This window comes from Podarcis melisellensis, assembly GCF_964234715.1.
Source record: "Podarcis melisellensis genome assembly, chromosome: 2".
NCBI classification, from domain to species: domain Eukaryota; kingdom Metazoa; phylum Chordata; class Lepidosauria; order Squamata; family Lacertidae; genus Podarcis; species Podarcis melisellensis.
Window position 1 is genome coordinate 41337335 of NC_138529.1, and position 27831 is coordinate 41365165.

Genomic DNA, 27831 nt, shown 5'->3' on the forward strand with positions numbered 1-27831 from the left:
TTGGTCACGTTTGGAGAGAGTTCGCGGGAGAGTTCGTGTGTGGGAAAATGCGAGGAGGCCTGGTGGCTCAACAGTGCCTAACCCGAGCCAAGCCTTCCACGGCAGTTTCCCCCTCCTCACTTCCCCCTCGCCTGCAGCCCCCCCACCTCCGAAATCCTAAAAATAATCCGCCTCGCTGGGCCGAAACCCAGCAAGCCTACATTGGCCTCGACTGCCAAAGGAGCAACCCACAAGCCTCCCCGCCCCACCGCTTCCCCAGAGGCGCCCAGATGTGCGCCTAAGGGGAGGGGGCAACTTCGGGAGAGACCCATCCCGCCAAAGTCGACCCCACCGAGGAGAGCGCGCATCTCCCCGCCTGCGGGATCCTGCGCGGCGCCACGCTGCCCTCTCTCTCTCCTTTCCCTCTCCCTGCGCCCCATCCTCGCCCGGGCTGGAGGGGCCGGTGGGGGGTGTCGAGTAGGGGGGTGGCGAGAGAGAAGGAGGGAGCGTGGGAGCCGAGCCGAGCCAGGCCAGGCGGGCTGGGTGCGGACCCCGCCCCCGGGCAGCGGGGTCGCCCCGCCCCGCTCGCACTCCGAGAAGTTTCCCAGGGTCCGGGAGCGAGGAGGAGGCGCCGCCGCTGCCGCCGCCGCGCTTTCGGTGTCCTGGTGTCTGGCTGGAGCCTCGGCGCGGCCCCTTCCATGGATCTATAGGGCGGCAACAGGACTTTAGGGGGGAATGGGCTTGGCGTCCCGGCGCGGGGGCCCGTGGCGGGCATGGCTGGGCTGCAGCCTTTTGGGCATCGCTCTGCTGGCGCGCCTGACCCGGGGAGCAGGTAAGGAGGACCTCGGGGGTGTCGGGGGGGGGGGAGGACGGGACACAGTGCGCTCGCCCCTCCGGCTTCCTTAAGCCTAGCACGGGTGGGAAGAAAGCCCTCGCCGCTTCGGCCGGGCTCGATCATGGCCTCTTCGTTTCCTCTTTTCAAACTTTTCAAGCAACTTCGCCGGAGCCTCTCGGAGTCCCCTTGGCGCTCCTCGGTGCCTTGAGCCGCCATCTCCCTCCCTCCAGTCCGGGCAGCGGGTGGGGCGGGGGGGACCCTGAAGTTATTTTCCTTGTTCCCGGCTAGATCCCCGTCCTTTTCTCTCTCTCTTCCGCACCCCCCCCCCACGCCAGAAGAAGGGGAGGGAAGGGGAAAGGGTTACGGAACGGGCCACAAAGAAAATAAATGATCTTTGTTTAATTACCGATTGTGTGAAGGGGAGGGAGCGATTAGGCTGGATTGGCGGGCGGGCGGGGGGTGCTAATTCGCCGGCACTGATTTGAGCTGCGGGGAAACAATCTTGCACTTTTTATTTACTTGAAGTAAACTTTCTCGGCAGCCAGTTTAAGCTTCCCAGCCCGGAGCGGCTGGAAAAACCGGAGCGTGGATTTCGGATCTGGCTTCTCTCGGGCTCCGCTGTAGCCGTCGCTCTGTGTCTCTTTCTCGGCTCCTTGCAAAGCAAATCTTGCTCGGGCAGGCTGGCGGAGGGAGAAGCTTTCAATTTTCTATGGTATCCCATTGAGGTTTTATTGAACCGGGTATGCTGTGGAGTTTGGTTCTGCCAAAGCCTGGAGTTTGTGTAAGAGCGTAAAGGAGGAAATAAATGTTTGGTTTAACACGCCTGTTGTGCAGACATGCAAATGCATTTGGTAAACGGCGTGGATTGAGAATTTAGTGCACTTGATTGTGCAACTGGTGTATGTGAGTTTGTCTGTGAATGTGCGCATGATCATATGTTTAAAAACGCATAAAATGCATTGCATGTGCAAGGCACACTCGTCCTCTCTCATGGAATATATGCAAGAGGTACATACATGAACTTATATTTGTATAGCAAGCTTGTGTGCTGGTTTGTGTGTGTGTGAAATGATTTGCTGGTAAGTGGGGTGGTTGTGGGTTAAGGGGTGACGCCCACGCCTCCCTTTTTCTCCTTTGGGATTGTCATGAAATGGCCTCCTTGGAAGGCTTTACACCCACACTGACATTGAATTTGATAGAGCTTTTGTTGCTGCGCATTGTGTGTACAGGATAGCAAAGGGAAGGGTGTTGATGATCTGGGCAGATGTAGTAGCAGCTGTCGCCCCCTCGCGCGCCCTCCCCTTTCACATTCTGCTGGATGCACAAACTTTTATTGTTGCTGCAAGCTATTCCCAAGAAGCTGCCCAAGTGCCTCTCGAGCCAATCCTGCTCTCGCACTGTGTGTTCTATAGCCCTGGCATGGCACTGTTGTTTGCTACCCAAAGGAACTAAGTCTGTGGCTGGCTTCGAAGTTGCAGATCCCTGACTGTGAAACTGGGAAACGCGTCTTGGAGCCATGCTAGGGAGTGCACAGCTCAGCAACTGGGCCAGCCAGTTCCCATGCTTCTGGGGAGTTGCAGTGGCTCAGTCTGCTTTGAAATTCTCCCTCCCCCCCCACCAAGCCGGCTTTCCCCCCATTTGTGCGCTTGGGAATATACTGTGATGCAAACGGGAGATAAGATGATTTAATTGGGTGTCGTGCAGCGACTTGCTTGCCCTATGAAACGTGCAGCAGTATGCCAGGGATGAGATAATTGCAGCGAAAGGTAAATAGAACGTGGGGCTATTATTCAGCCTGGGTTTCACTCTCCCATGAAGCCACCTGACTGGTTTGGGGAAGCCGGCCTTGCTTATTAGAACGCTCCCGGCCAGCTGGTGCTCCAGTGCGTGGGAATGTGTGGCTCGTCCAACGCAGGAGGCCGGGGATGCTGTGGATTGTGGGTGCCCGGGAATATGAATCCCCTCCTCCCCTCCCCGCCAGCTTGCTGCTTGGCTGGACATAGACAGGGCATTGTTCTTGGTTGAGCAACTCCACCGCAGTGCTGCCGAAGCCCTGGCAGTCTTGCGCCAGACAAGGGCTCCGAGCTGCTGCTTTGAGCCACACGGGAACATTTCTAATGGCTCTAGAGAATTCAAAATGGTGCGAAAGGCACTGGGACCCCTGTCCTTAAACTTTCCCAGAACAGCATCTGAAGGGCCTCAAAGTGTAGGAGGTTCAGGGTGAGGGGCCAACTCTGGTTAAGTGTTCTGAGTTTGAATTGGCAGGGTGCTGTCTTTTTTCTTCCTTTCTTTTTAGGTGTGGGCTGTATCAGATGAGGGTCATGCAAGGGTTGGGACTCCTGCCTAGTAGGACGGGCCCTGTGTGAGAGAGAAAGCAGGCCACTTTCTACTACAGTATGCATATGAACCTTAGGGCTAGACACTTAGGCCTTGTCCATAGCAGTGTCTGCAAGCCAGACATTTTGTCTCTTCCAAAGCTGTTCCTTCTTTTCTGCTTGGCTGCGCTGATAACAATGTGATGATCTGCAGGAAAGTGCCTCACTTGATGAAGCCCTCATCCAAGGGCTGCTTCACATGATCGGGCACACATGAGGTTTTTCCACCCTGATTTGGCCTTGGCTTCCCAGAAAATGTATGCAACATGCCATGAAAGATCTGCATGTGTGATCATTGTACATGTGTTTTGTCTTTGTTCTTTATGCATCTGAATTTTGTAACATATGCAGCATTCTTAACTGGCATAGCCTTGCCCTTCCAAAACGGGTACAATCCATTGCCTAAAACTGAACATTACTAAATTTCAAATGGAAATTTGTGGTTTGATTTGGCAGGAGCAGGGACTCAAATGTGAGCATTTAAATACGTGCTAAGCTTTGCCAAAAACACAAGCGCCAAGTTATGCCGTTAATTAATATACTTCAATAGAAAATTGAACCTGGAGATTGGTGGAATTGATTATTTGAATCCAGTTTGCACATGCTCCTATCCCATCCTCTGGAATTGGGAAGGAAATCTTCCCTGCCTACAGTTTTCCAGATCTGATAGTAACACAGCTTTGTCATTAATGGCACCCTCTGTGTGTATCTGAAATCTCTCCCCTCCTTTTATTTAAGCTTGTGGGGATGGCGAGACTGCAAAAGTGCAAATCTGGGTGTGTGTGTTTTTGTCAATTCTAGAAAGTATAAATGTAATCATCCAGAGGTCTTTCCCTTGGGGCTTTTAGTTGGTGTTTTCCATTTTGCAACAGGTTTCCTTGCCTTCAGTTGTGTCTGTGTAAGGGAGTATCCTAAGTCTTGATGGTACCGAGCCCATGTCTGACTACGCAGCATCTAATCCTGCTGCCTGCCTTTGTGTTTCTTGTGTGGACACAGTGAGGAATCTCTCCCCTCACCCTCCCACCCCCTTTGTAGGTTCTGTGAGCTGAAGCTGTCTGTGCACAGAGTTGTTGAGACACAGCAGCTGCCTCCCTGCTGCAGCCCCTCCAGATGCAATAGCAGGGCCAGCCGGCTGGCCATTCAACTCCCTGCCCCTTTATTCTGCCCACATTGCTAGCCAGCTAACAAAGGCAGCTGGAGAGAGCCTGGGAGCCCCTCCACACAGCCCTGCAGCACTCAGTCACTTTTGGGGGGCCAGATTCCTCGCTAACAGGTAGCCACACTTCCTTTTTATTAGCCTCAGCGGAATGCGTGGGTTGAAAGCAGCATCCGACTCCAATTATACGCATGGATCCTGGTTCACCACGCTTCTGTGCAGAATGTACAGTGGTACCTCAGGTTACATATGCTTCAGGTTAAATACGCTTCCGCTAACCCAGAAATAATGCTTCAGGTTAAGAACTTTGCTTCAGGATGAGAACAGAAATCGTGCTCCAGCGGCGCGGCAGCAGCAGGAGGCCCCATTAGCTAAAGTGGTGCTTCAGGTTAAGAACAATTTCAGGTTAAGAATGGACCTCCATAACGAATTAAGTACTTAACCCGAGGTACCACTGTATTCAAAAGCACAGGTAACCAGTCTAAGGAAATCAGGATTGGGTTGCCTTCTGTGGACCTCCCAGATGCTTGCTTAATCACACCTGCATTCAGTTTGGGTTGATAAAAGTCAGAATGGATAGGAAATACAGTGGTACCTCTGGAGGGATCTTTGAACCACGGCGCCGGATATGCTTAAGACGGCCTTGCCTACATTGACAGTACAGTGGTACCTCGGGTTAAGTACTTAATTCGTTCCAGAGGTCTGTTCTTAACCTGAAACTGTTCTTAACATGAAGATCACTTTAGCTAATGGGGCCTCCTGCTGCTGCCGTGCCACCGCTGCACGATTTCTGTTCTCATCCTGAAGCGAAGTTTTTAACCTGACGTAAAATTTCTGGATTAGCGGAGTCTGTAACCTGGAGCGTATGTAACGCGAGGTACCACTGTAAGTACAAATGTTGATCACATCGTTTGGACTGAGAGCAATGGTAAACTCTTATCCTTTTCATTGTTTTGGAGAGCCTGGAGGAAGATGGTGAGGGAGAGGGGCATATTGTTGCTCCTGCCATATGGACATGGCTGTGATTCAACCTTCCCCTTTTAAAAGCCAGAATTGTGCTTAGGCTATGCAGTGGTAACTTTTTTGCAGCAAAGGCCCAATTCCTCTCATTTCTGTCCGCTGCTGGGTGTTGCTCCTGCTGTCCCCACGTACATAGAAGAGTCGTAGCACAGTGGTATAGCATCTGCTTTACATGCAGAAGGTCCCTGGTTCAATCCCCAGCATAGACAGTACTGAGCTAGATGGGCAGCTTCCAATGGTCCAGCCTAGCAGTCAGGCTGAGTATATTTTGTCCAAGCAGAAGGCTTGGTATTGGGTGCAGAACTCTGCCTCCTGTGAATCTTGGTGCTCATTCTTTAAAGCAAGCTCCTAGTTTCCTTGTCTGCTGCAGTGATGAGTAGGGCTCAGCAACACCTGCGAGCATTTCAGCAACCCGGGAGAGGCTGAGCAGGGCTTCCATTGCTCAGGAAATAGGACTTTGGTGCCCCGCATAGCTGTTTCTCCCTTCCTGTGACTAAGAATAAATTATGCAAGATAGGCAACTCACGCAAATTTTCTCATTTTGCATAATTTATCCCGGTCATGATTTTCAGCTTTTCTTGGCTCAGAATTTTGTATACCTTGGCACAGAATTTTCTTTCTTTCTTTTTTTTGTTAGTAACGAGACCTGTTTATATGTGCCTGCCAATAGGGGCCTGGAATCAGTCAACCACACCCTACATGGTAACCAAGATATGTGGGTGGTACCCAAGGCATGGGCTGTCAGCACGTTAAAAGAAGATGGGGAATTGCAGGAGGTTTTTCTCTGGGACTCTTTCTTTGTCTCTGTTGCTTTGTAGGTTTTGATTCCTTTGAAAAAGGCAAGCAGTGCATGTAACATGCATGCTTATTGCCGTGAGGTAGTGAGTAGTTTTCAAACTTTCAGAATTTAGCACAGACTTTCTCCATTTACTTAGATCCTGAGGATATGGATATGGAACTTCTGAACACTATATATAGCATAGTGTGCATGTTCTCTTCATGTGGGGGCATTGGCTAAGTCTGTTAAGCCTTACCATCAACCTACATCAATAGAGAGTGTACCTTAGGGTGCACTAAGTACTTCCAGTGGCCAAGAAGTTTGTGGATAGCTGTGGGCAAGGTGTCAAAGCTTCTCTGCCATTTTGGATCACTGAGAAACCCCAAGAGTTCCCCAGTTTTGAGTTTTCTGAGCTAGCCATTCACTCCACGTTGGCACTGACTCCTAGAATGAGGAGCAACTGTGGTACCTTCGGGGTTCTAACTTCCATGGAAGCCCAGGAGGTCTGCATGCATAGACTTTCCTGCCATAGAGACACCCATGTTCAGTGTTTGGCATCAAGGGGTAGGGAGCAGTAGGTCCACACCACTGGCTCTCTTGCCCCTCCTTTAATCACATGGAGATCGTTCAAGCTGTTAATGTGAGAAGCGGGATTGGATCTCCCATTCTGTATCGCATGCAATGCTCCCTTTCTGGCTTGAAATGGGTTCTTCGAATAGCTATCCATGTCAAACAGAGGTCATAGCAAGGCAAAATTTTCTTCCTAAAGGAAGTGCTAGAAATGCATCAAACTCCAAGAATGAATTTGCAGGCAGACTTCCAAGTTGGAGCCTCTTTGAGTGGTGATATTTTGCTCCAGAAGAAGATGTATATAATGCCCTATGTGTTGACAGAACATTTGGCTGAATCACTGGAGTCTGGTCCTCCCTGACTTCACCCGTATCTAGAGCTTGGAACAGAACTCGGGAATCCTAGCTTCCAGGACCTTTGCTCACACTCAAGAAGGGCCAAGTAGAGAGGTGCAAGCCAGATTCAGCTGTCAGCTTCAGCTGATCTGAGGACCCTTTATCAAATTTTAATTGAGACGTGGTAGCCAACTGTGCTCGCACTTCTGAAAGGAAAATGAAGCGATGGAATTCCATGTGTATTTCATAAGGTAATACAACTTCTTGGATTGATAGTTGGAAAATTTTCCACTGCTTTTCCTTTTCCCTGAAGAAAATTTTACGTTGTTTTAAGTTCATTAGTAACTGAATGGATCCTAACTGCAAATAACTATCAGGCAAACTTGGCAATTTCAAAGTTTTTAGCTTTGCTTACAAATACAAGTGAAATAAACATGTCAAAGTAGATCACTCTTATAGGGCAGGGATGGCGAGCCTCTGGATCTCTAGATGTTGTTGGACTCCAAGTCCCATGAGCCCCAACCAGCAAAGTCATGACCTGAGATGATAGATGTTTCAGACCAGCAGCGTTTGGACGGCCACAGGTTCCCCATCCCTGCTCTAGGGCATCAGAAAGTTTTCTGATGCAAATTATTGTATCCAAATGACACTAATTTGGAAAAATTTTCTATTAATAATTTCCCAGAAAACATACCTCACTGCTGGGAAGAATTAGTGCCAACGCGCCTCTTGCAGGGACATTTGTCCCACAGCATCCTTTCCTCCCTTTGGTGACCTCATACTATTGAAATGCATGTGCTCCATCTCTGTGTTCCTCATACTGCAAACTTTATTACAGAGCCTGACTATCCTTAAGTCAGATTCTTTCAGCCCCAGCTAGTGTCAACATATCTGACCTGGTTTTAAGCCAAAGGCCTCCTGGGAAATATAGATTTTAAAAGTGGGAATTTCCATTGGAGGAAGGGTTGTTTTGCACCCTTGGACTGCCAAGCCCTGGGAGAATATATTTCTTAAGACATTTCAAGGGCATCCTTTTCTGTGAAGGGATGAACTTGGCAAGCCTGATGTCAAGGTCATAGTAGAATAAACTATGATGTGTTGTTAGGGGTAGGCCAGAATTCAAAAGACCAGCTCTGTAATTGATACAGTATTATGGTTTTGATTGTATATTATGGCATAGCTACTGTGGTGGGATAAAAACCCTAGTCTACCTCCCTTATCAGGGACATGATACTGGTCTTCGTGGTATAATTTGAGTCTTTTGCGAGGAGTGGAGAATCTGGCCATATAACTGTCACCTCATTCTTGCCTCTGTCTTGAAGAAACAACTTATGATGGTCTTGCAGAATGAGAAGTCAGTAGGTTAACTGTTACAGCTCTTTGGGTCGGTTACATTTGCAAGTTTAACATCTGAAAGTACAGAAGAACCTTGGAAGTCGAACGGAACCTGTTCCGGAAGTCCGTTCAACTTCCAAAATGTTTGGAAACCAAAGCATGGCTACCGATTGGCTGCAGGAAGCTCCTGCAACCAATTGGAAGCCGCATCGGATGTTTGGGTTCCAAAGAACCTTCGCAAACCGGAACACTCGCTTCTGGGTTTGTGGCATTCGGGAGCCAAAACATTTGACTCGCAAGGCATTCGGGATCCAAGGTACGATTGTACATGGAATACAGAATGGACAGAACCCAAGGAGTTCCAGCTGGTTAATCTTCATGTGTCTTCCAAGGCATGTGAGTCTCCCTCAGGCATTTGCTGTGTGCACTTATGGTGGAGATCTAGGAACAATGTCTGCCCTGCAAAGCACAAAATGTTCCCCAAATAAAGTGTGGTGGCTTGACACTTGTGCAAAAAGGGGTTTATGAGCTGTGAGTCAGTAGTGCATTCATTCCCAAGACGCTGGGCTCCTGTGAAATGCCCAAAGATCAAGCTCCATGCTAATAACTTTGCTGCACAAACTGCATGCACAGGGAACTACAGAGGCCTATGTTTTTAAACAGGAAGGTCCAGAGTAGACAATTGTGAAAGAGCAACAGATCTTGCAGTCGTCAAGGGTTGCTGCTTTTTTGCTTTACAAAGATTAAACATGGGTACTAGTCCTAGCAATCAGATCATGGTTAGCATGCTATACTAGTTATGATGAAACCATCATTGCAAATATACAGTATATCTAGGCATGCGGTGCAATGAAAAATCCGTGGTTTCAGAGTGTAGCTAATGCTGCTTTTCTTGATTAACAAATTGTATCTGAAGAGAAATGATGCTGTTGTTGAGGAAACAGAGGTCACCGAGACAGAGAAGCATTTACTTCTCCAAATTCTTTTAAAAGTCTCTTAAATGCTTGAAACTTTAAGGGTGTCTTTACAAGATAAATTCTCTGGGTTTTTTCTTTCTTTCTTACAAGACATGTTTGATTAAAAACCCACTATTGCACCATGGGCCAACATATCACTAAAGATTCAGTGAGACCAGATCATCAGGCCTCAAATATTTATTTTATTGATTTTATTAAATTTATATCCCGCCCTTTCTCCTAAAGGTGCTCAGAGTAGCAAACATAGCACCTGACGTCTTGGGTGAGGTGTGCTGTCCTTCATAAGATTTATTATGGACACAGCTGTGTGAGTTTGGGAAAGACAAAATATTGCTAGCTATCATAGTCCAAATTCTGTGCTGAATCTTGCAAGCTGCATAAATTATATAAATCAAGCGAGTTTGTTTAGTTTGCCTAACTTTTGTGTTAGCTTGTAGAGAAGGGCAAGGAACTAATGCAAGGCACTGAAGCCTTAACCCCTTACTGCTGGAAAATCTAGGCTCCCCACTGCCCTCCTCCTGGGCATAATACGTGGTGTTTAAAAAATGATTCTTGGTAGATGGTTTTCTACAAACAAGACTGAATTCTTAACTTGTTTGATTGTTTACATAGAATTGTTGATTGACAGAGCCCTAAATATTGGCCTGAATGACCCTTGGGCACATAACCCTTACAATCTCTCTCTCTCTCTCTCTCTCTCTCTCTCTCTCTCTCTCTCTCTCTCTCTCTCTCCATGTTGCTTGCATGTTTAGTGCTGCTTGTCATTTAAGGAAGGGATGGTTGGGGTGGAGGTGAGAAGCCAGGACTCCTGGCATCTGGCTGAGCCCTGCAAAGAGCATGAGGATTAAGCAGTCAAAGCAGTGGGAGCCAGAGCACCTCAATTGTAGTCTTTGGCTTTTCACTGCCTTGAAGGGTGACCTCTGCCACTTCTTATTCCCAGTGGTTCTTTAAAGAGCATGAAACCTATTTGCCTTCTAACTTGTTTCTGGACGGCAAAGCTAGAGCCTTGGACAGCTAATTTCCTGGGCTTTGGGGGAGGCTAATGTTGATTTGAGCAAAGAAAGTTCTTTGGGTTGCTTGTGTTTGTTCTCTTTGGAAGGTGGAAAATCAAGGCTCTTGGGAGTTCATCTTCTGCTTTGCCGTGTTTTGGGAGGGGGTGGCCAACAGGACTAAGAATATTTTCTCTTTGCCACTGTGGCCCATGTTGCAATTCCATCCCATCCCATGTTATATATGAGAGGGAAGTGTGATCACTGATTCCCTTTGTTTGCCACACATTTTAGGCAGCCTGGTTTCAGACTGGCTTGCTTCTGTGTAGGTTTAGGTCTGGCCTTTCCTTTGGAGATAAGGTTCCATGCAAGAGCTGAGAATTATGTTTATGGCTGCAAGGCCCTCTACATTTGGGTGCCCGTGTCTGAAAAGTGTACATGTGTTGGAATGTTGGTTGTAGAGTTGGAGATGTGGGGAGGGCATTCCACTGGCTCAAACTTGGCTCTGTGCTCTGGAAAGGATGAAAGGGTAGGAAATTGTGGGGTTGTGTTGTGTCAGGAATGCTTCCCTCTGAGATACCTGGCTATGCATGTTATACTTCCTGTGAGATTGTGTACATATTCACGTATGCAGTGTTACATGTGCTTAAGCTGGTTTGAAAGCATTCAGGCACAGGGTGTGTTTATGCTGTCTTTGTGAGCTCCTGGCATTGTGTGCATGTTTATGTATGTGTACACATGCAACTGTGCTGGGAATACTTTTCATTATTGTGCTTGCTAGCTGTGTTTGAGATGGTTGCCCCATATTGTTCACCTGTAAGAGTGTGTGTATGTGTAAAAGAAACTCACGGACTGTTTCGGTTTCGGTGAGCAGAGTGTCTGCACCTACCGTATTTGTATGCAGCCTTTGCTAGTTACACGTTGTCCAAGTTGTGGGGAGGGTGAAATCCATAGTGGCGTAGGTTCATTTTGGGTGCGGGGGAATTTAATATGGTCTGCATACAGGGCGGTTGAGAGAGCACATTTTGCTGCAGTGCTGCTGCTGGCTCTGCATGCCGACAGAGTGAGGGGCGGCCGTGGAGGGGGGAGAGGCATTGTCTGGGACTGATCTGTGTGCTGGGCACGCACTCTGTTACAAGTGGGTCTCTAGGAAATGGCTGAGAGTGAGTGTATTGCCTGGGCCCCAGCTCCTTCCATCTTCTCTCTGCTCTCGAGAGGGGAGGGGTCTCAGCCAGCATCCCTTTGCTGCTCGGCTGCATCTCCCTCCTTCAGTAGGCCCAGAGCACTTGTAGTGTCTCTTGAGCCTGAAAAGGGGTTCCTTTGGGAATGGATGTGTCTCTAATTTTGTTCCTTTCAGAGGGCACTCAAACACCCCTCTCAGGGCTGGCAGAGATGGGTGCCTGTGGTTCTTTCCCCTAGCCTGGGCCCCATCAGGGGACGTGCTTTGCTTGGCTTAGCTTGGGCATTTACGAAATGGCTCCTCCTACCCACTCACGATGGCACATAGGAGGGAGAGGAAGACGGCAGGCTCCCCATTTTTCTGTGCCAGTTTTGTTAGGCCCTTGTCCTTCCACTTTTAGTTTTGCAGGGTTTTCTTAAAAATACTAGCCTCCCCAAACACAGGGCTCTCTATACAGATCTGTGGAGGTTGAATCTCACTTTCAGCTAGCTCTCTCGGTGGCAGTTGTCAGAGGTCACAAAGTACTTGTAGAATCTCCATAACTCCAATGACTCGCCATGATCTGAGACTGCTGGGTTGTTTAGTGATTCTGGTTGGTTAGCTGCAGTCCTCAGATGATCTCTGTCTTCTCTAGAATGCCCAGTCCCCCTGAAACTGCTGTTTTTCCCTTCCTGGTTGCTTGGGGATTCCAGATGGATCCCTGTGTTTGCCCCTCTCTTTGCTAGATTGTGGGAAACCAATGTTTTTTCTTGCCGTTTTGCAGATTGTCTCTTTTCCCTATGACTTTTGATGGTATTCTGCATACTTTTTGACCTTTGCCAATGAAGCCGGTCTCTAGTTACTGGGCAGTGTAGAGGCTGAGGTTGCACCAACTGAGCCAGCTAAGCCTACTTGTGGCTTGTGAGAAATTCTGTCTACTCCCTTCGTTTGAAGCATTTCTGCCTTATTCCTGTTTTGTGTTGTCTGACGTGACCCCTTGAAGATGCATCTGCAGACCTTCAATTATTATTTCCATCTCTCTATGTTCAAAAGCCTAACAATAGCATATATGAATTGTTCCATGGATGATAATTTTAGCAAGAACATCCTGTTGTGGGACTGTGGGCAATGCTTGGGATGGGAAGAATCTGCTCTCAGTTGCCATTATCATCTTGTTTAAGTGAAAAGGTTTTCTGTGAGGGGGAGAGAGAGAGAGAGAGAGAGAGAGAGAGAGAGAGAGAGAGAGAGAGAAGCGCCACAGCCCCGTGGCAAAGTTCTGCTTACAAAAAGTCCCAGGCTCAATTCTAATATTTCCAAGCATTCTTGTCTGAACCTCTAGAGAGATGCTGCCAGTTGTGTAGACCAGGGGTTCAGTGTTTAAAATAAGCCAGGCACCAGGCGCGTTTTGCTGCTGACACAGGTCCACTTGCAGCTGTGTGGAGATTTCTGGGCATCAGGTTGGCAATCACAGTTGAAAAATCTCTGCCTTACTCCATAGTTAGTACCATTTCCCTTTCCACTGTGTATGTTTCTTCTTGCATACTGGGACAAGTGAATTGTTGTAAGAGCAAGCTTCAGTCAAGCAATGTAGTTGAGATAATAGAATCATAGAACTGTGGCATTGGAAGGGATTCTGGGGGTCATTTAGTCTAATCCCCTGGCAAATAGACATTCTGTTGTGGCGACCACAACCTAGATTCAATATGTCATTTGGTGCCTAGTTTTATATACCTGAGTTTCTAAAAGTGCGCATGTGGCCCTCCAGATGTTGCTGGGCTCCAACTCCCATAATTCCTGACCGCTAGCCATTGTGGCTGCATCATGGGAGTTGGGAGTCCAGCAGTATTAGTCTATCCTTCCTGGTGTGGACAGTAGGGAGCTATATAAACCAATAGTTTGACTTCGTATAAGTCAGCTTTGTATGAGCAAAACGCTGCTTTGGGGGTGCAATGGAGATTGTAAAAGCAAAAGATATAAGTTCAGTCCATATCCTTTATCCTGGGGCAAGAGCTAACCATGACTATAACACATAAGAGCTTGTGGCATGATGGTAATGGTTGTTTCCTCGTTGTTGTTGTCCTTGCACCAGGTTGAGTGTACATGGGAGCTTTTGTTGAGCTGTTGTGACCAGTAACTTTTGCTAGATCTGTTCTTCACAGCCTGGGCATTGCTTTGTTGTTCCTACAGCTGTGCAATGGCATGCTCTAACCAAGCTCTTTCTCTTTCCCTACAGCCATACAGTGCTTGGATGGTGACAAGCCCTGCGAGAATGGTGGGAGCTGTGTTGTTTACTCCAACGGGATAGCTGCCTGCATGTAAGTGACACCCTTGCACAACTTTGCCCATGGGTTCAACAACAGCCAGTGCGTCAAACCATCTTGGGGGCTTGTAGGGTTGGGCCACTGCCTTCAAAGGGCAGACGAGTAGTGTAATTTGGGAGCTGTAAAGTTGTCATTGTGAAAAATTGCTGCTTGGCTTGAAGTGGGAGAGCAGCGAGCTCTGTTGACAGGATGCAGTATAGTTTAGGAAATATGGGGCCTGGAAATGCTTCAAAAGTCACAACATGACGTGCATCCTTCTCCGTGGCTTTGCATTAGGCCTGTAGGAACTAATGACTGGTGCAGATTGGCTTCCACTGCATACTTTGACTATTCTTCAGCTGGGATTCTGTTTGCCATGGGACACTGGAATAATTTGGTCTCAACGTCCATTTAGAGACATCCACTTGACGGAGTGGATAGCATATTGGACTTAATTTAAGGAAACTTGAGTTTGAATTCCTACTAGCCAGCGAAGCACTAAAGACAGGAGATCTTGGGCCAATTCTTATTAATCTACCTAAATTACCTCATGGGGGTGTGTTTTGTTTTGTTAAGATAAAATATGATAATCCGCCCCCGCCCGCCCCCAATGTAAGGCACCCTAAGTTCCTGGGAAGAAGAGTGGAATATAAATGTGGTAAACAAACATCTTACAAGGAGGAAAGAAGAGGGAAGAAGAACAGGTTTTCTGGTTACCACAACAATTATATTAATATGAATCTACAAAGGCGCTAAGGGCCCAAACAGATGATATGAAGAAGATCTGGATCTGAATTGAGCAGCTGCAATGGGTGTGTGTATTTAGGGCAGTGTTAGGAAACCTCTGACCCACCAAATGTTGTCATTGGACTCCAGGTCCCATCCGTCCCCAGCAGTGTGGCTGGTGGCCAGGGATGATGGGAGTTGTGGTCAAACAACTTCTGCAGGACCACAGGTTCCCTGCCCTGGTCTAGGATTTAACACTTCCCCTCCATTTCTGAATCTCAATTCCTGTTCATGTAGTTGCTATTAATCCCACAGCAGAAAACATACACATGATGGTGGGATGGCTCAAGGTGTTAAAGGAAGACCCCTTTGATCAAATTTGGAACACCTCACACAACTGTTTTTAGGTTGAAATCAGAATTTATGAAGCCTTGATCACAAATCTTCCACTGTCTCATTTCTTTTGACCCTAAAATATGATAATTTATCATGGAAAAGGAGGACAATATCCCAGATAAAGGGAGGATAGATTACATTATTGGCCTTAGCAATTTTGAATATAATCACATGGGCTCTTATAAAGGAAGAAAGGTATAAAGTGAACAAATTTGAACAGGAATGGGAGCTCTTTAAGAAGTTTTGGAATGCTAAACAAAGTATGGTATGCGGTAATCCTTTCTATTGGAATTTAAGACAATACTTCAGATATGCGACTCTCAAGCATTTTTTTATCAAAAAAATTATAGTTGTAATTTCTTTGTTTTAATACGTAATCTAATAAACTAAAACTTGTGAATTGCTAAAATGTTTTGCAGGTGTTTGGGGTTTTTTTTTAATCTTTTGATATGATCTTACAACATGATCCTATACATGCCTACTTGGAAGTAAGCCTTAATAATATATGCTCAGAGAAATATTTTATCAGATTAAAAGATTTCTACAATATAAATACAGACGCTTCAGGTTACGTTATTTTGGGTTGTGCACTGTGCCGAACCCGGAAATACCGGAACGGGTTACTTCCGGGTTACGGCGCTCGCGCATGAGCAGAAGCGCTAAATCATGCTTTGCGCATGTGCAGAAGACCAAATCGCAACCCGCGCATGCGCAGATGCGGCGTTGCAGGTTGCAAATGTGCTTCCCGCATGGATCATGTTCACAACCCAAGGTTTCACTGTACATCTTAATGGTGTTTTAAGTGTTTATAGTGTTTAAAATTTTAATATATGTGACAATTCTTTGTGTTTGTGTCCTGAGAATTAATTGCCTTAATGGAATTTAGAATATTTGAAGTGTCATAACGTCTCTATATTTCTGTTTCATGAATTTATTAGACTAAATATGTATTTCTAATCTCCATAGTATGTTAAAATGATGACAAAGCTTGGTTTATTTTTTAAAAAAGATCATTTATCAGACAAAGAATGTCTCTTGTTGGAACGTTGTAATGGGGATCTGTCAGTACAGATGCCTGTTGTTTTTATAGGTTTGAAAGCTGCTGCTAGACTGTCCTCCTCTTCTTTTGATCTTGGGCTTGTGTTTTAACAGGCGCCCTGCTGAAGGGTGGGAGAGTACCCTAGCTCCTAAGGGCATCGCTGATGCTGCCGGTAGTGTCCAGGGCTGGTTTTATATTGCCGTGTAATGCAGTTGCTTTTCTGTAGTAGGGGTTCCATACTGTGGTGTTAAAGCTCGAAAGGGGGAGACCAAGGATGTGCGGATGACATAATTATTGGGATTTCAGCGTAGTTCTTTGTGTTAGCCAAGCCACGTGGTCCTGGTGGTTTCCTGGCAATGGATGGTCCAGATGTACAGACCTGGATTTAGCCGGGCCAGGGATGCTTACTCGCCCTCCTTCCTGTAGTTGCTTCTCGTAGTGGCAGGTGTTTGAGCAAATTCTGTGAGCTCCTAGCTTAGTATGGTGTTGCCTGTGTTGGAATCCAGGACAGGTGGATCTGCCTGCAGCTGGCACGCCCAGAACAGGTGAATCACTGGGAGGCTCGAAGCCCGGCCTGGATCCCTGGATGGGATGATAGGACAAGAAAAGACTACCAGTCACCTGTAAGTCCTGTTCAGAACGCAGCTGTGCCACCAAGGAGACTGGGCACTTAACCAAGTCTGTGGGTGGGGTGGGGGTATTTGGAATAGTGGGGAAATCTAAGGAAAGCTGGATATGTTCCTCTGGGGGCTCAGGAGAGAGGAAGAAAAAGGAAGGTTGCTCTTGGCATCATGGTCTGAAACCTGTCCGACAGGTTGGGTGGGGAGGCCTGGGAGTGCCCAGTGCTGAAGGGAAAACACTCCTCCTCCTCCCCTCCTCCTCTCTCCCCCTCCCCCACTAAACACCTGCAGAGAGGCCTCTTAAAGGGGCGGTCACCATTTGGTTCCTTCGGGCCTGGCAATGCCAAATTGGAGGAGGTGGACAATGGGTGGTTCTCAGGTTAGTTTTGCCTCTCTCTTTAATCCACCCCCTCCTCAAGTCTTGAAGAAGGTGGGGCTTGGCTGAGGGCTGTCAGAGACACTTCACATGAATGTGAAAACAGGCTTTCTTAGGAGATGGCAGGTGCAGCTGTTAAGAGCAGCAGTGGAAGGAAACGGAATGTTTCTGGATCTGGGAATGGGGAAGCCAAGGCGGCAGGAGTGGTCTAGAATGGAAATGGGATCAGAATGGGCCCTGGTGAGAGAAATCGGGCGGCTGGGGCACTGAAAATGTGCGCAGCAATGAAATCCGTGTCACTGTTTTTAATGCTGAGGTTAAAGGTCACCACAGATTCCTGGTTTTTATTTTTAAGAGAAATTAACACTAAAATGTAAGGGCCATTGGAGGAGGTTCTGTACTTGGTACAGCTTCTGTCTGCCTTTACTGCTTGTTCATGTGTCCCTTTCCCCACACATCTGTTTCATAACTCAGAGGTTCTCAAACTTTTTTGCAGAGAATTTGAACATTGATGGGGGTCCCCTTTAACTTTTTCGTTTTTTGGGAGGTGGGGAGGGAATTAGCAGACAGCACCAGCATAGTATTACAAAAATCAGAGGATCTAGACCAGGGCCTTGTTGGTCTGTTTGATAATCTGGTCCTGGACAAAGTGACCACTAGTTCTGCTGTTGGGAAAAAGTAAACCAAGTGCAGGGCCTAGTCTCCTTCTTCTTCTTCTTCCTCCTCCTCCTGGGATTGTCTTCCATAAACACGGTTTTAACAATGAGTCCGTAAGTGACTGTGGAGGCCAATTCTCCTAGTGCATTGCCTTTCTGTGGGCCACCAGAATGAATTTATGGTGCCCCCTTTTAATGTTAAAATATGATCTCCTCACCCCTTGCTTTATACATGAATAAGAAGACACATCAAAATAAACATGTGTCTGACACTGCGGTGTCTAGTGCAGCCTTTAGTGTGACATTAGAATCCCAGACCAGTTACACATATGGCAGAGCTCTTTTTTGTCAGAAATCTTGCATCCTTTGGGCAGTTCTTTGCTCTTTAATCCTGTAGTGTATACTATAAATTCTCTATACTATACCATACAGTGCAGTGTACAGTGGTACCTCGGGTTATATACGCTTCAGGTTACAGACTCCGCTAACCCAGAAATAGTACCTCAGGTTAAGAACTTTGCTTCAGGATGAGTATAGAAATCGTGCGGCGGCGGCGTTGCAGCAGCAGGAGGCCCCATTAGCTAAAGTGGTGCTTCAGGTTAAGAACAGTTTCAGGTTAAGAACAGACCTCCGGAATGAATTAAGTACTTAACCCGAGGCACCACTGTATAGCTTGCCATAAGGTGACAGATTCCAGAGCAAATGGAAGCATATAGGCAAGTTGCCCCTTGGTATATGATGTTGGAGCCCAAAGAAGGATTATGACAGCTGGCAGTACAAAGCAACTCCCATTAATGATCTCATTTGCAAGTACTGTAATGCTAATCCAAACCATGGCTTGGCAGGAGCAAGCAAAAGGGCAGGTCCCCAGAGCAAAGATTGCAACTACAGTACTCTTCCTTGGACCTGCTGTGTTAAGGTAAAGGTAAAGGTACCCCTGCCCGTACAGGCCAGTCTTGACAGACTCTGGGGTTGTGCGCCCATCTCACTCAAGAGGCCGGGGGCCAGCGCTGTCCGAAGACACTTCCGGGTCACGTGGCCAGCGTGACATCGCTGCTCTGGCGAGCCAGAGCTGCACACGGAAACGCCGTTTACCTTCCCGCTAGAAAGCGGTCCCTATTTATCTACTTGCACCCGAGGGTGCTTTCGAACTGCTAGGTTGGCAGGCGCTGGGACCGAAAGACGGGAGCGCACCCCGCCGCGGGGATTCGAACCGCCGACCTTTCGATCGGCAAGCCCTAGGCGCTGAGGCTTTTACCCACAGCGCCACCCGTCAAACCATTGGGTCAAAACCTGGTTTTCTCTCCATAAAAAGCACAAGCTGAACCCAGTATTCTTGTTTTACCACACGGGGATTACCTAGGGAGGCAGACCACAAGCTCAGTTTCGGATGTAATGCTGAGCTAAACCATGGCTTACTTCTGGGTAGTGTAGGGGCAGCAGGACTAGGGGAGTAGCGCTGTGGCCACAGTCTTTGCCTATTCACTCTAACCCATGGTTTGGCTTAGCACTGCGTGCAAATTGAGCCAGTTATTTAGAAGCACTGACAGAGGATGAATGAGTCCCTTGCACATATTCTTGCTTTTGCCTCCTGTGTAACATGCAGGGAGGAAAATGGCTCCTCTCCACCATGGTGAGAAGTGTGAACTCTACATGCATGTGGACCTCACATGTTTTAACGCACACAAGGGAGATATGCATCTTCCCAAACATGAATGGACACTAAAAAGAGGGTGCACAAATTGCTTCCTTTGCTATGTTCTACAAGAGAAGGTCACATTATTTTAATGATTTATAGGCTAACCTTCAACAGCAGTATTCTCAGGGCAGCTTACAGATAAATAAAATGGAGTTACCCCTAGTTTATTTGCTTGCTCCCAATTACTTGAGTAGGACGTTTTTGAAAGCACCATGGTACTAATGAGTGGTAATGGGTTTTTTAGTCCCCCAAAACAGGAATTTTGAGTTTGTGACTCCCCAACTCCACATCCATGCTGATGGAGCCCCAGCACTGCCTCACAGTTGATGGGATAATGGCTATAGTGCCAAAACAGCAGTAGTAATCAATCCCACTGTTGGAGCACTGTCCTCGATTCCAGTGCTATGAGTTTCTACAGCTGGCCTTAGAATGGGGAGCAGGAGAAAGGGACACAGCAGTGCCCACCCAGCGCCCTGCAGCTATTGGATCTGTTTCTCCATTGGGGCTCGGACAGTTCCAACCAACCCCCCAGTAAGGAGTTGGCACTACTTGCTACTGGTTTTCTTTTTCCTCTTTGTAATCCATTTTAGTTTTGTGGGGGCAAATTGCCATTGTAACCCTTGCCAGTAGGGATTATGATTTGGCACTCTCTCTCTGTGTGTATATGTATGCTTGGTTCTTGTTGACAGCTTTGTGAGGGTCAGAGCTGATTGTCAGCTCCTGGTCTCCCTCTACTTGCAAGATACAAGCATTTTCTCTAGTCCATGCTTTTAAGCTTTCTGTGGCAGTAATTGCAAAGGAACTAGAAACTGTTGCTGTGCAAGTTGTTGGTTTTCTTCCAGAGAGTGGGGTGGGAACAGTGGTGGGGTTTATATTATTTTTTTGGTTGGATGGATGTGTGAAGGGTTCTGCCTGCAGTGCCCCCAAGCAGCCCTCAGTCTTTCAGTTTTGGCACAGGGCTGCAGGCCTGCTACTGCCGCTTGCGCAGCCCTGGGGTAAGGGCTGAGTCAGAGAGTGTTGAGCGACATGTGCAGACACAGTTGGTGAATCACAGCCCCAGGGAGAGCTATAAAAAACCAGCTCTACTCCCCGGATGTGAGCAGGTAGGGACATGGTGCCAAGGCTTGGTTCCCTGTGCTGAAAGAAGAGGCTTTCTTCTTTGGGGCACCTAGCCACCCTCAACTGGTAAGTGAGATTGCCCTTGTACTGGCCTGGGGCAAGAGGGAGTGCTCAGTAAATAAACAAGGCCCTGCTTGTTGGCGCAGAGCATAGTTTTGCTGTTTGTTTCCCTGTGCGCCTTAGGAGGGTGCAAAGACTCTCAAACTGCCCAACTTTTTCACTTTCAAAACCAGGACACGTGTCTTCCGGGACATGTTGCTGGGCGAGTCATGTGACCTGCACCTCGCCCTGAAGAAAGCGCTTTTTCGGGGCGAGAGCACAGTGCAAGAGCAAGTCACCCAAAATGGCCACTGAAACCTCGCACTGACAAACAGAATGTCCCATTTGGGGCGGGGGTGTACTTGGCAAGTGTGGACTCTGTGCATCAGCAACTATAGCCCATTGTCACAAAGGGCGAAACTAAACAATAAATTAAATGCATATGTGCCTTTTGAAAAAACAACGTGGGAATTGGTGGGAATATTGTGTGTGTTCTTGATCACATTTGCTGTGGTCTCAGTGAAAATTGCCTTCCTATTAAACCTGCTATTTATCCTGGACCACAAGCTGTAATTGGTGCCAGTGGCACCTTCCTTCCTAAGGGAAATAGCAACTTCAAGAAGCAATTTTCACTGGGACTAAAGTTCAAGGGGAAAGGGTTAAATCTCCCGCCGCTGTTTTATTTTTAAAGTTAAGTAAACACAAAGCACACTCATATTTTAATGTATTGCCTACTTTGGCCCAAATACACACTTGGCCAAATAGATTCATGTTTGCTCATTCTGAGATTTATATAACTGACTCACACCTGGTTTGTCTGCCTCTACTTCGGGTCACTCATCTCTTTTACTATGAGTGTGGCTTTCCCTTTTCGTGGCAATAGAATTATGGCCACAGCTTTTGCCACAAGGTAAGGCCATTTATCTTTTAGCACACCTAGGGAGCAGATGTCTTGCAGTAATGTGCCTCTAGAGCAAATATTTATTTATTTCTAAAATTTATACCCCCTCCCTTCAGTGGCCAGTTGGCATTCCTGCCTTACAAAACAACTTTGCAAAGCAAATAGCTATGGATGGCTTGAACAAATGAACCAAACCACATTTCAAGAGGAAGTCATATCTTCCTCCCTTCCAATCTGGCTTGTGGGTGTGCTTCCCTGGCTTTAAATACAGTGATCAGTTGGGGCAGAGGTTTCCACCCTTTTTAAGTCCATGGCTCCCTTGACCTACATTCTTTCTGCAGCACCCCTGTGGGGCTCAGGAGCCCAGTTATGTCACCCCTTGCCTGAAGATCTGGCAGCCTTTCACCCTTTTTCGAACACCCTCCCTTGTGGAGTGTTCCCTCAGCCTCCTCTCCTCTCCCCAGGGCAGCTGCAGCTACCACCCCGGTCTCTGAGTACCTCCCCCAAGAGAGATGCCTCCTCAAACTGCCCCACAGGGGCTTGGGAACCAACCCCTAGCCAGCCCCAGAGGCACCATTCACCTGGGGAGCTGGTAGCAAGGACTGCTGCAACAAACAGCTGTGCAAGCCTTTGGGAGGTAGAGACGCAAGAGGGCATCAGGAGGGAGGGAAGGAAAGAGGGACAGAGGCCTGTGTTGCCCGCAGCACCCCTGACTATTGTTCAAGGCACCCCAGGGTGCCATGGCACACTTGTTGAAAACCACTGAGTTGCGGGATTATTCTCAGAACACTCAGTCTTCCTAAGGGCAATTTTTCTTCTCTCCAAAAGCTGCAAAGATCTATGCCAACTATCTTTGGCCTTACATCTTCCACAGTAGTAAACATCATAACCTACAATCTAGAAACGCCGTACCTTCTTATGAAGACTACATTCTTAGAAGCTGGAAGAGGGAAGTATACAGGCCAGCTACAACCCAGTGAATAAGCCGATAAATTGGTTCTGTCGCCTCCTAACCCATCAGCATATGGGTGCACCTATGTTCAGTCAGCCTGTAGGTTGTTTGAAAGATAAGGTCACACTTCAGTTCATTTGGGCTGGAGGCTAATAGGACACTTAGGATAGCCTGCTTTGGGGGGCCAGGATCGATTATGGTTGATTTTCTGAGCTCAATTGAATATTGAAGGGAGGGTGGGAACCTTACTTGGGATTTGGTCATCTCATGACATCGGTATCCGACTGGGTAAGTAAATACTGTTAAAGCTTAGTGATGCTGAGTGGAGCAGCTGAACTTGCTTGGAAAACAGGCCCACAGTGGGGATGGTTTGCTGAAAAGACACATGTAGTATTTTGTTTACAACTTTCCTTGGATGGGTATTTGAACCCTCACTGCATGGATTTCAATCAGAGTGGTATTCAATTTTGCTTACAGAGACAAGCTTTAGATTTATGATGGAAAGTTAAACTTTGGCGAGCAAGTAATTTGATTGCTAAACAACAGATACCATAACTTGCATGTTTTGGCTCCTATTAAAGTTAAAGTACTTCTGCTAGCTAACTGATTTTACACAACAAATGCATACAAATCGGACAATACCACCCCAGTGCCCCCCAATTTCTTTACAGTTTACACACAGTTGTTTTGCAGCCTTAAGTGTTGCTGGCAGCCTTCCTCAGATGCCAGTCCTTTCATACCATCTTCTGGGACTCCAGTGAGTGGACAGTGTCCACTTTCCTCTTTGGACCTGCTGGGCCTTCCCCCTCTCATCTCCTGGCCCTCCTTGTCCAGGAGGTTGTGATTTCCCTGCACTGAAGCAGAGCCTCCCTCCTCCATTTTCAGGCTGGATCTTCCCAATTTTCAGACTGAGCCCCTTGCAGGTTTCAGACAGATCTTTCCGCAGCTTGCAGTTTTCAATTATCCCATTTTCCCTCCGAGTTCCTGAGTTCCCATGGCAACTGGAACTACTCAGCAGCCAGCCTTTCACCCTGGGTTAACTTTTAGTTGGCTACCACTCACACAAAATTCACCACTACATATGCTCTAGATTTGTTCTGCAGAGAAACAGCTTTGGTCAGTTGACATATCCCACAGTATGGCTGTTTCCGTTTTCTTATTCTTTATTGCCCAGTGGCGGTGGGGGGAGGCATGTAGTTTGCTCAGACATTCCTTTTCCTTGTCCAATTCCTCTTTGGGCTGTAAGGCCCTGACTGTTGTCTCAGCCAGTGCCCAGGACTTGCTGTTCAGGCTGGGCAGAAAAGCAAACAGCTTTCTGTGTTGTCATGGCAGTGGCAGGCCGGAGGGCTCAGGGAGGCTGCATTTACAGAGAAGGCTTGTGGACCTTTGATTGGGAACCCCCTTTCAAAGACTCCAGGACGGCCAGGAATTAGGAAAGGGAGCTATGTGCTGCTTATGCCACCCCTTTACCTTTACCTATGCCACCCCTTGCTATCTTGTCCCTCGTGGGGTTGGCAGAGAGCATTTGAATGGGTGGACCGAACTGCTTGTGGCAATCTGCTGGATCCTGCAAATGAGAATGCGATGTGAAAGCCCAGGGAAGTTGAGGGATGAGTTCTCTACCCCAATGTATGTGTGTCATTCATTATAGTTTGTATTGTCCTTCCCTCAGTCCTCAGTGGCCACTTGTCCTTGTTTCCTTAGCATGTTCACTTTGTGTGGGCCAATGCAAAGTTCTCCCTATCTGTCCATCAGGATATAGGGAGTTGACAGAGATTAGGCTGGAGCAAATGGAAAACTGCGCCCCTATGCAGGCGGGGATAACCTAATTTCTCTTGTCTGTGCTCTGGTAACCTATAGATTACTCCAATGTGTTGTACATTGGGCTGCCTCTGAAGACAGTTCAGAAACTTCAGTTGGTGCAAAATTCAGCTTATTACACTGATCCTGACCCGATTGCACTGGCTGCCAATTAGGTTTGGGCCCAATTCAAAGTGCTGGTTTTGACCTATAAAGCCTTAAAGGCTCAGGACCGCCATATCTCAAAGACTGCCTGTGATCATGATTTGAAACTCTTCTAAGTGTGCCTCCTTCATGAGAGGTCCAGAGGGTGGCAACATGAGACAAATGCTCTCCCCAGGGAGGCTCGTCTGCTGCCTTCGTTACATATTTTTAGGCGCCAGGCAAAAACTTTTCATTATAACCAGGCCTTTGGCTGATTAATGTTTTTGTGGAAGAGGGGTGGTATTAGGTTTTCTTTTATTAAGTATTTTGTGTTTTTATTTTGTATTTTTATGTTGTGAATCACCCTGTGATCTTTGGATGAAGTGCAGTGTACAAATTTAATACATAAAAGAGAATAAATAAATAAACTTCAGGCCACCAGAGGGATGTCCCCAAGCTTTTCTACCTGTCAAGATTGCCCAGCTTCCAAGCCCAGGGAACCAGGAATTTTGTTAGGCCTAAGCTAATACAAAAATTCCACCAGAGCTGTCTAACCAGACCTGCAAAAATTAAAGACTATCGCCACACCTCACTGCATATCCCTGAGGAGTCAGACAGATAACAGCTAAAAGTTCACTCTCTGCCATCTGAGTCTTGAGCAGAAATATTGTGCAGTAACAGTTGACCAAGAAGGCTACATCACTGGGCTTAGGTTTCCAGCCATTCCATAATAAAGAACACTAGAAAATTGAGTGAGGTAGTTTCTGTACAATGCATATAAATAATATATAAGAGAGAACCTGTAAAAAGTAGAGATAAAAGAATGTTGTTGTTGTTTAGTCATTTAGTCGTGTCCAACTCTTCGTGACCCCATGGACCAGAGCACACTAGCCACTTCTGTCTTCCACTGCCTCCCACAGTTTGGTCAAACTCATGCTGGTAGCTTCGAGAACACTCTCCAACCATCTCGTCCTCTGTCGTCTGATAAAAGAATACTGTAATAATAATAATAATTTATTATTTGTACCCCGCCCATCTGGCTGGGCTTCCCCAGCCACTCTGGGCGGCTTCCAAAAAAATATTAAAATGCTGTAATACAGCAGCAAACGGGGCTGCCTTCAGATGTAGACATGGGAAAAATACAAGGCAGCATAAAACAACAAAACTATCTAACCTAGTCTAATATAAACCCACTTGACCTCACACCACAGGAACAAACATCACAAACAGGTGCTCAGGCATCAGGAAAAGATGTGAGGCATGGACTAAAGGAATAACCCAAACATCTAGCAAATAACATAGCAACCAGACCAGAAGTTCCCAGCCAATCAGAGTTTAGCTGGCCAGAACCTTCCAGTACTTGAATATGTGCGTTCCCACAGAGGCACAGTTGCTGTTAATTAAGCAGGCTGCCATATTGGCCTTGAGCTATCAGCCTCAGTTAGATAACACAATTTCATCCTCCTTAATGAGAGCTACATTTCTCACCAGAAACAAGATTGTCCAGTTACCCAGGGAGGGGGGCAGGTGGCTGCAGAAAGTAAACTTTGATCAATGCCTAAGCAAAATAAAAGCTTTTCTGGACGCTACCCAGTTTGCTTTGAGGCGCTGCTGGACAGGTGTGGATTCTTGGACCTTGTTGATCATTAATTCTACATAGTTTGCCTGGGCTTCCTGAGTTGGACTAAAATATTTTTGTCTGGTACTAGAAGATGAATCAAGGTGTTAAGGAATCTTGTGGGAGTAATATTTGGATAAGGTCAGGAACTACCAGGGACTTTGCCGAATTTAAAGTCTCATTCTTCTAACTACAGTACTTGAAACTCCAGTTTTCTGAGTTAGGATACATTATTTATCCTTTTCACTAGATAATCGGGCATCTTTAATATACCATTAAATGTGAGATTATTAAGATTCTGCTGGAGTTGCTTGATTGGGTATTTGCATACAATTTTTGGACTGCTCCTTCAACCTTTGATCTAGCCTTCTGTTCTGCTTTTGGACAATACTATATATTACAAAAGAGGGTGTCCAAACCATCAAGTGATAAGTTAGGAACCACAGCCATCTGGATCATAGCCGTGCCCCAAGGTTGTATGAATTACTCTCAACATAACAGCTCTGCTTGAGGGTACAGAACTGACTGGAATGCCATCTGTATAAACATTGTCCCGTCATCATTTCCCTCGATGTTTTGCAGTGAGACCTGCTGACAAAATCTTATATAGGGAGGGGAAAAGACTTTTCTTAGATCTGCCCGGAATTTACTGGTAAGAGGAAATGGTTGGTTGGAACCTGACAGAAGGCCAATGTTTAAGATATCTATTTTCAGCTTGGCAAAGGGTAAGTGTGGGCAGTTAGCAGAATCTGCAGATGACACACACTGATGGAGTAGTTTAGTGTGAGCAACAGGAAGTTGTCTTCAGTGAATTGTTTCTCAATAGAGGAAAAAGACACGCTCGTGCTAAGCCACTTTGCAGGTTCCTGTGTTGTTTTGTTGTGGCTCACAATTCTTTGGTGAAATGGCAGAAAGGGGTATGATAAAAGGTGGGTCTAACTGCTTGTTGAATTAGTCCGTCACTAGTCCATTGGGCACCAGAATAGCACTTGTGTACATTAGGGATAGCATGAGTGGCAGATGTCATCTAGTAAACTCTGTCTGTCTGTCTCTGCTAGATGCCAGCCTGGACTGATTGGAGAGCACTGCCAGTTTCAAGACCCTTGCCATCAGTCACCTTGCGCTAATGGGGGATCATGTGAGAGCACTCTGCGTGATGGCACTGTGCACTACCAGTGCACCTGTCCCAAGGGCTTTCGAGGTAAGAATACACAATGTGGTGAGATGCAGCGTGTGTCTTTCTATAGAAGCTCCACAGGCGTTTCATATTCCTGATAAAGATTGCTTTGTTGGGAGATGGGAATGCACATTCTCCAGGGAGGATGGGTCCAGATTGTGGGTGAGAAAATTGACCTTCTGGGGAAGAAGTAACCTTCTAGGTCACTTGGTACATCATCTTCCATTTAGGTCAAGACTGCTCTCTGTTTGATGCCTGCGCCAGTAAGCCGTGTGTCAATGGTGGCCGCTGCACCAACTGGAATGGCCGCTACAACTGTACATGCCCATCAGGCTACCAAGGCCGCAACTGCCGGAGTGATGTGGATGAATGTCGGGTGCCTGGCCTATGCCAGCATGGGGGTACCTGTATCAACACACCTGGCTCCTTCCACTGCCAGTGTCAAGCTGGCTACACAGGGCAGCAATGTGAGAGCATCTCCACACCTTGCGCTCCCTCTCAGTGTCTCAACGGCGGCACTTGCCGTCAGACAGGGGAACTCAGCTACGAGTGTGCTTGCTTACCTGGTGAGTGAACAATTTGCAAAGTGTACCTTTGCTTGTACCTTCTGTAAGGGAGTGGGATGAAGTACTAAGCAGGTAGATTTTAGGGTGAAACGATCCCTCAGGGCAGCTGGGCATAGAGTTACACTTGGGACTCAAGCTTGACCTTTTCTCTGGCTACACCGTGGCATGCTTCACTATTCTCCTGTCAGGAAGCTC

At 47.0% G+C, this 27831-nt stretch overlaps 1 protein-coding gene and 1 long non-coding RNA gene across 5 annotated transcripts in view; one reads left to right on the plus strand and one right to left on the minus strand.

Annotated features, from left to right (window-relative positions):
• LOC309363936 overlaps nucleotides 1-27831 on the minus strand; it is a 230318-nt gene that overhangs the window by 141072 nt on the left and 61415 nt on the right. The window lies entirely within an intron of this gene.
• NOTCH3 (notch receptor 3) overlaps nucleotides 592-27831 on the plus strand; it is a 59593-nt gene continuing 32353 nt past the window's right edge. For 2 of the 4 annotated variants that reach the window (XM_081900849.1, XM_081900850.1), the window contains exons 1-4: nucleotides 592-811; nucleotides 13742-13823; nucleotides 26952-27094; nucleotides 27301-27636. In XM_081900849.1, the coding sequence (XP_081756975.1) occupies nucleotides 715-811; nucleotides 13742-13823; nucleotides 26952-27094; nucleotides 27301-27636 (658 nt within the window). In that variant the 5' untranslated portion in view covers nucleotides 592-714. The remainder of the gene's footprint in view (nucleotides 812-13741; nucleotides 13824-26951; nucleotides 27095-27300; nucleotides 27637-27831) is intronic. The other 2 variants (XM_081900851.1, XM_081900852.1) reach the window with 1 other exon arrangement.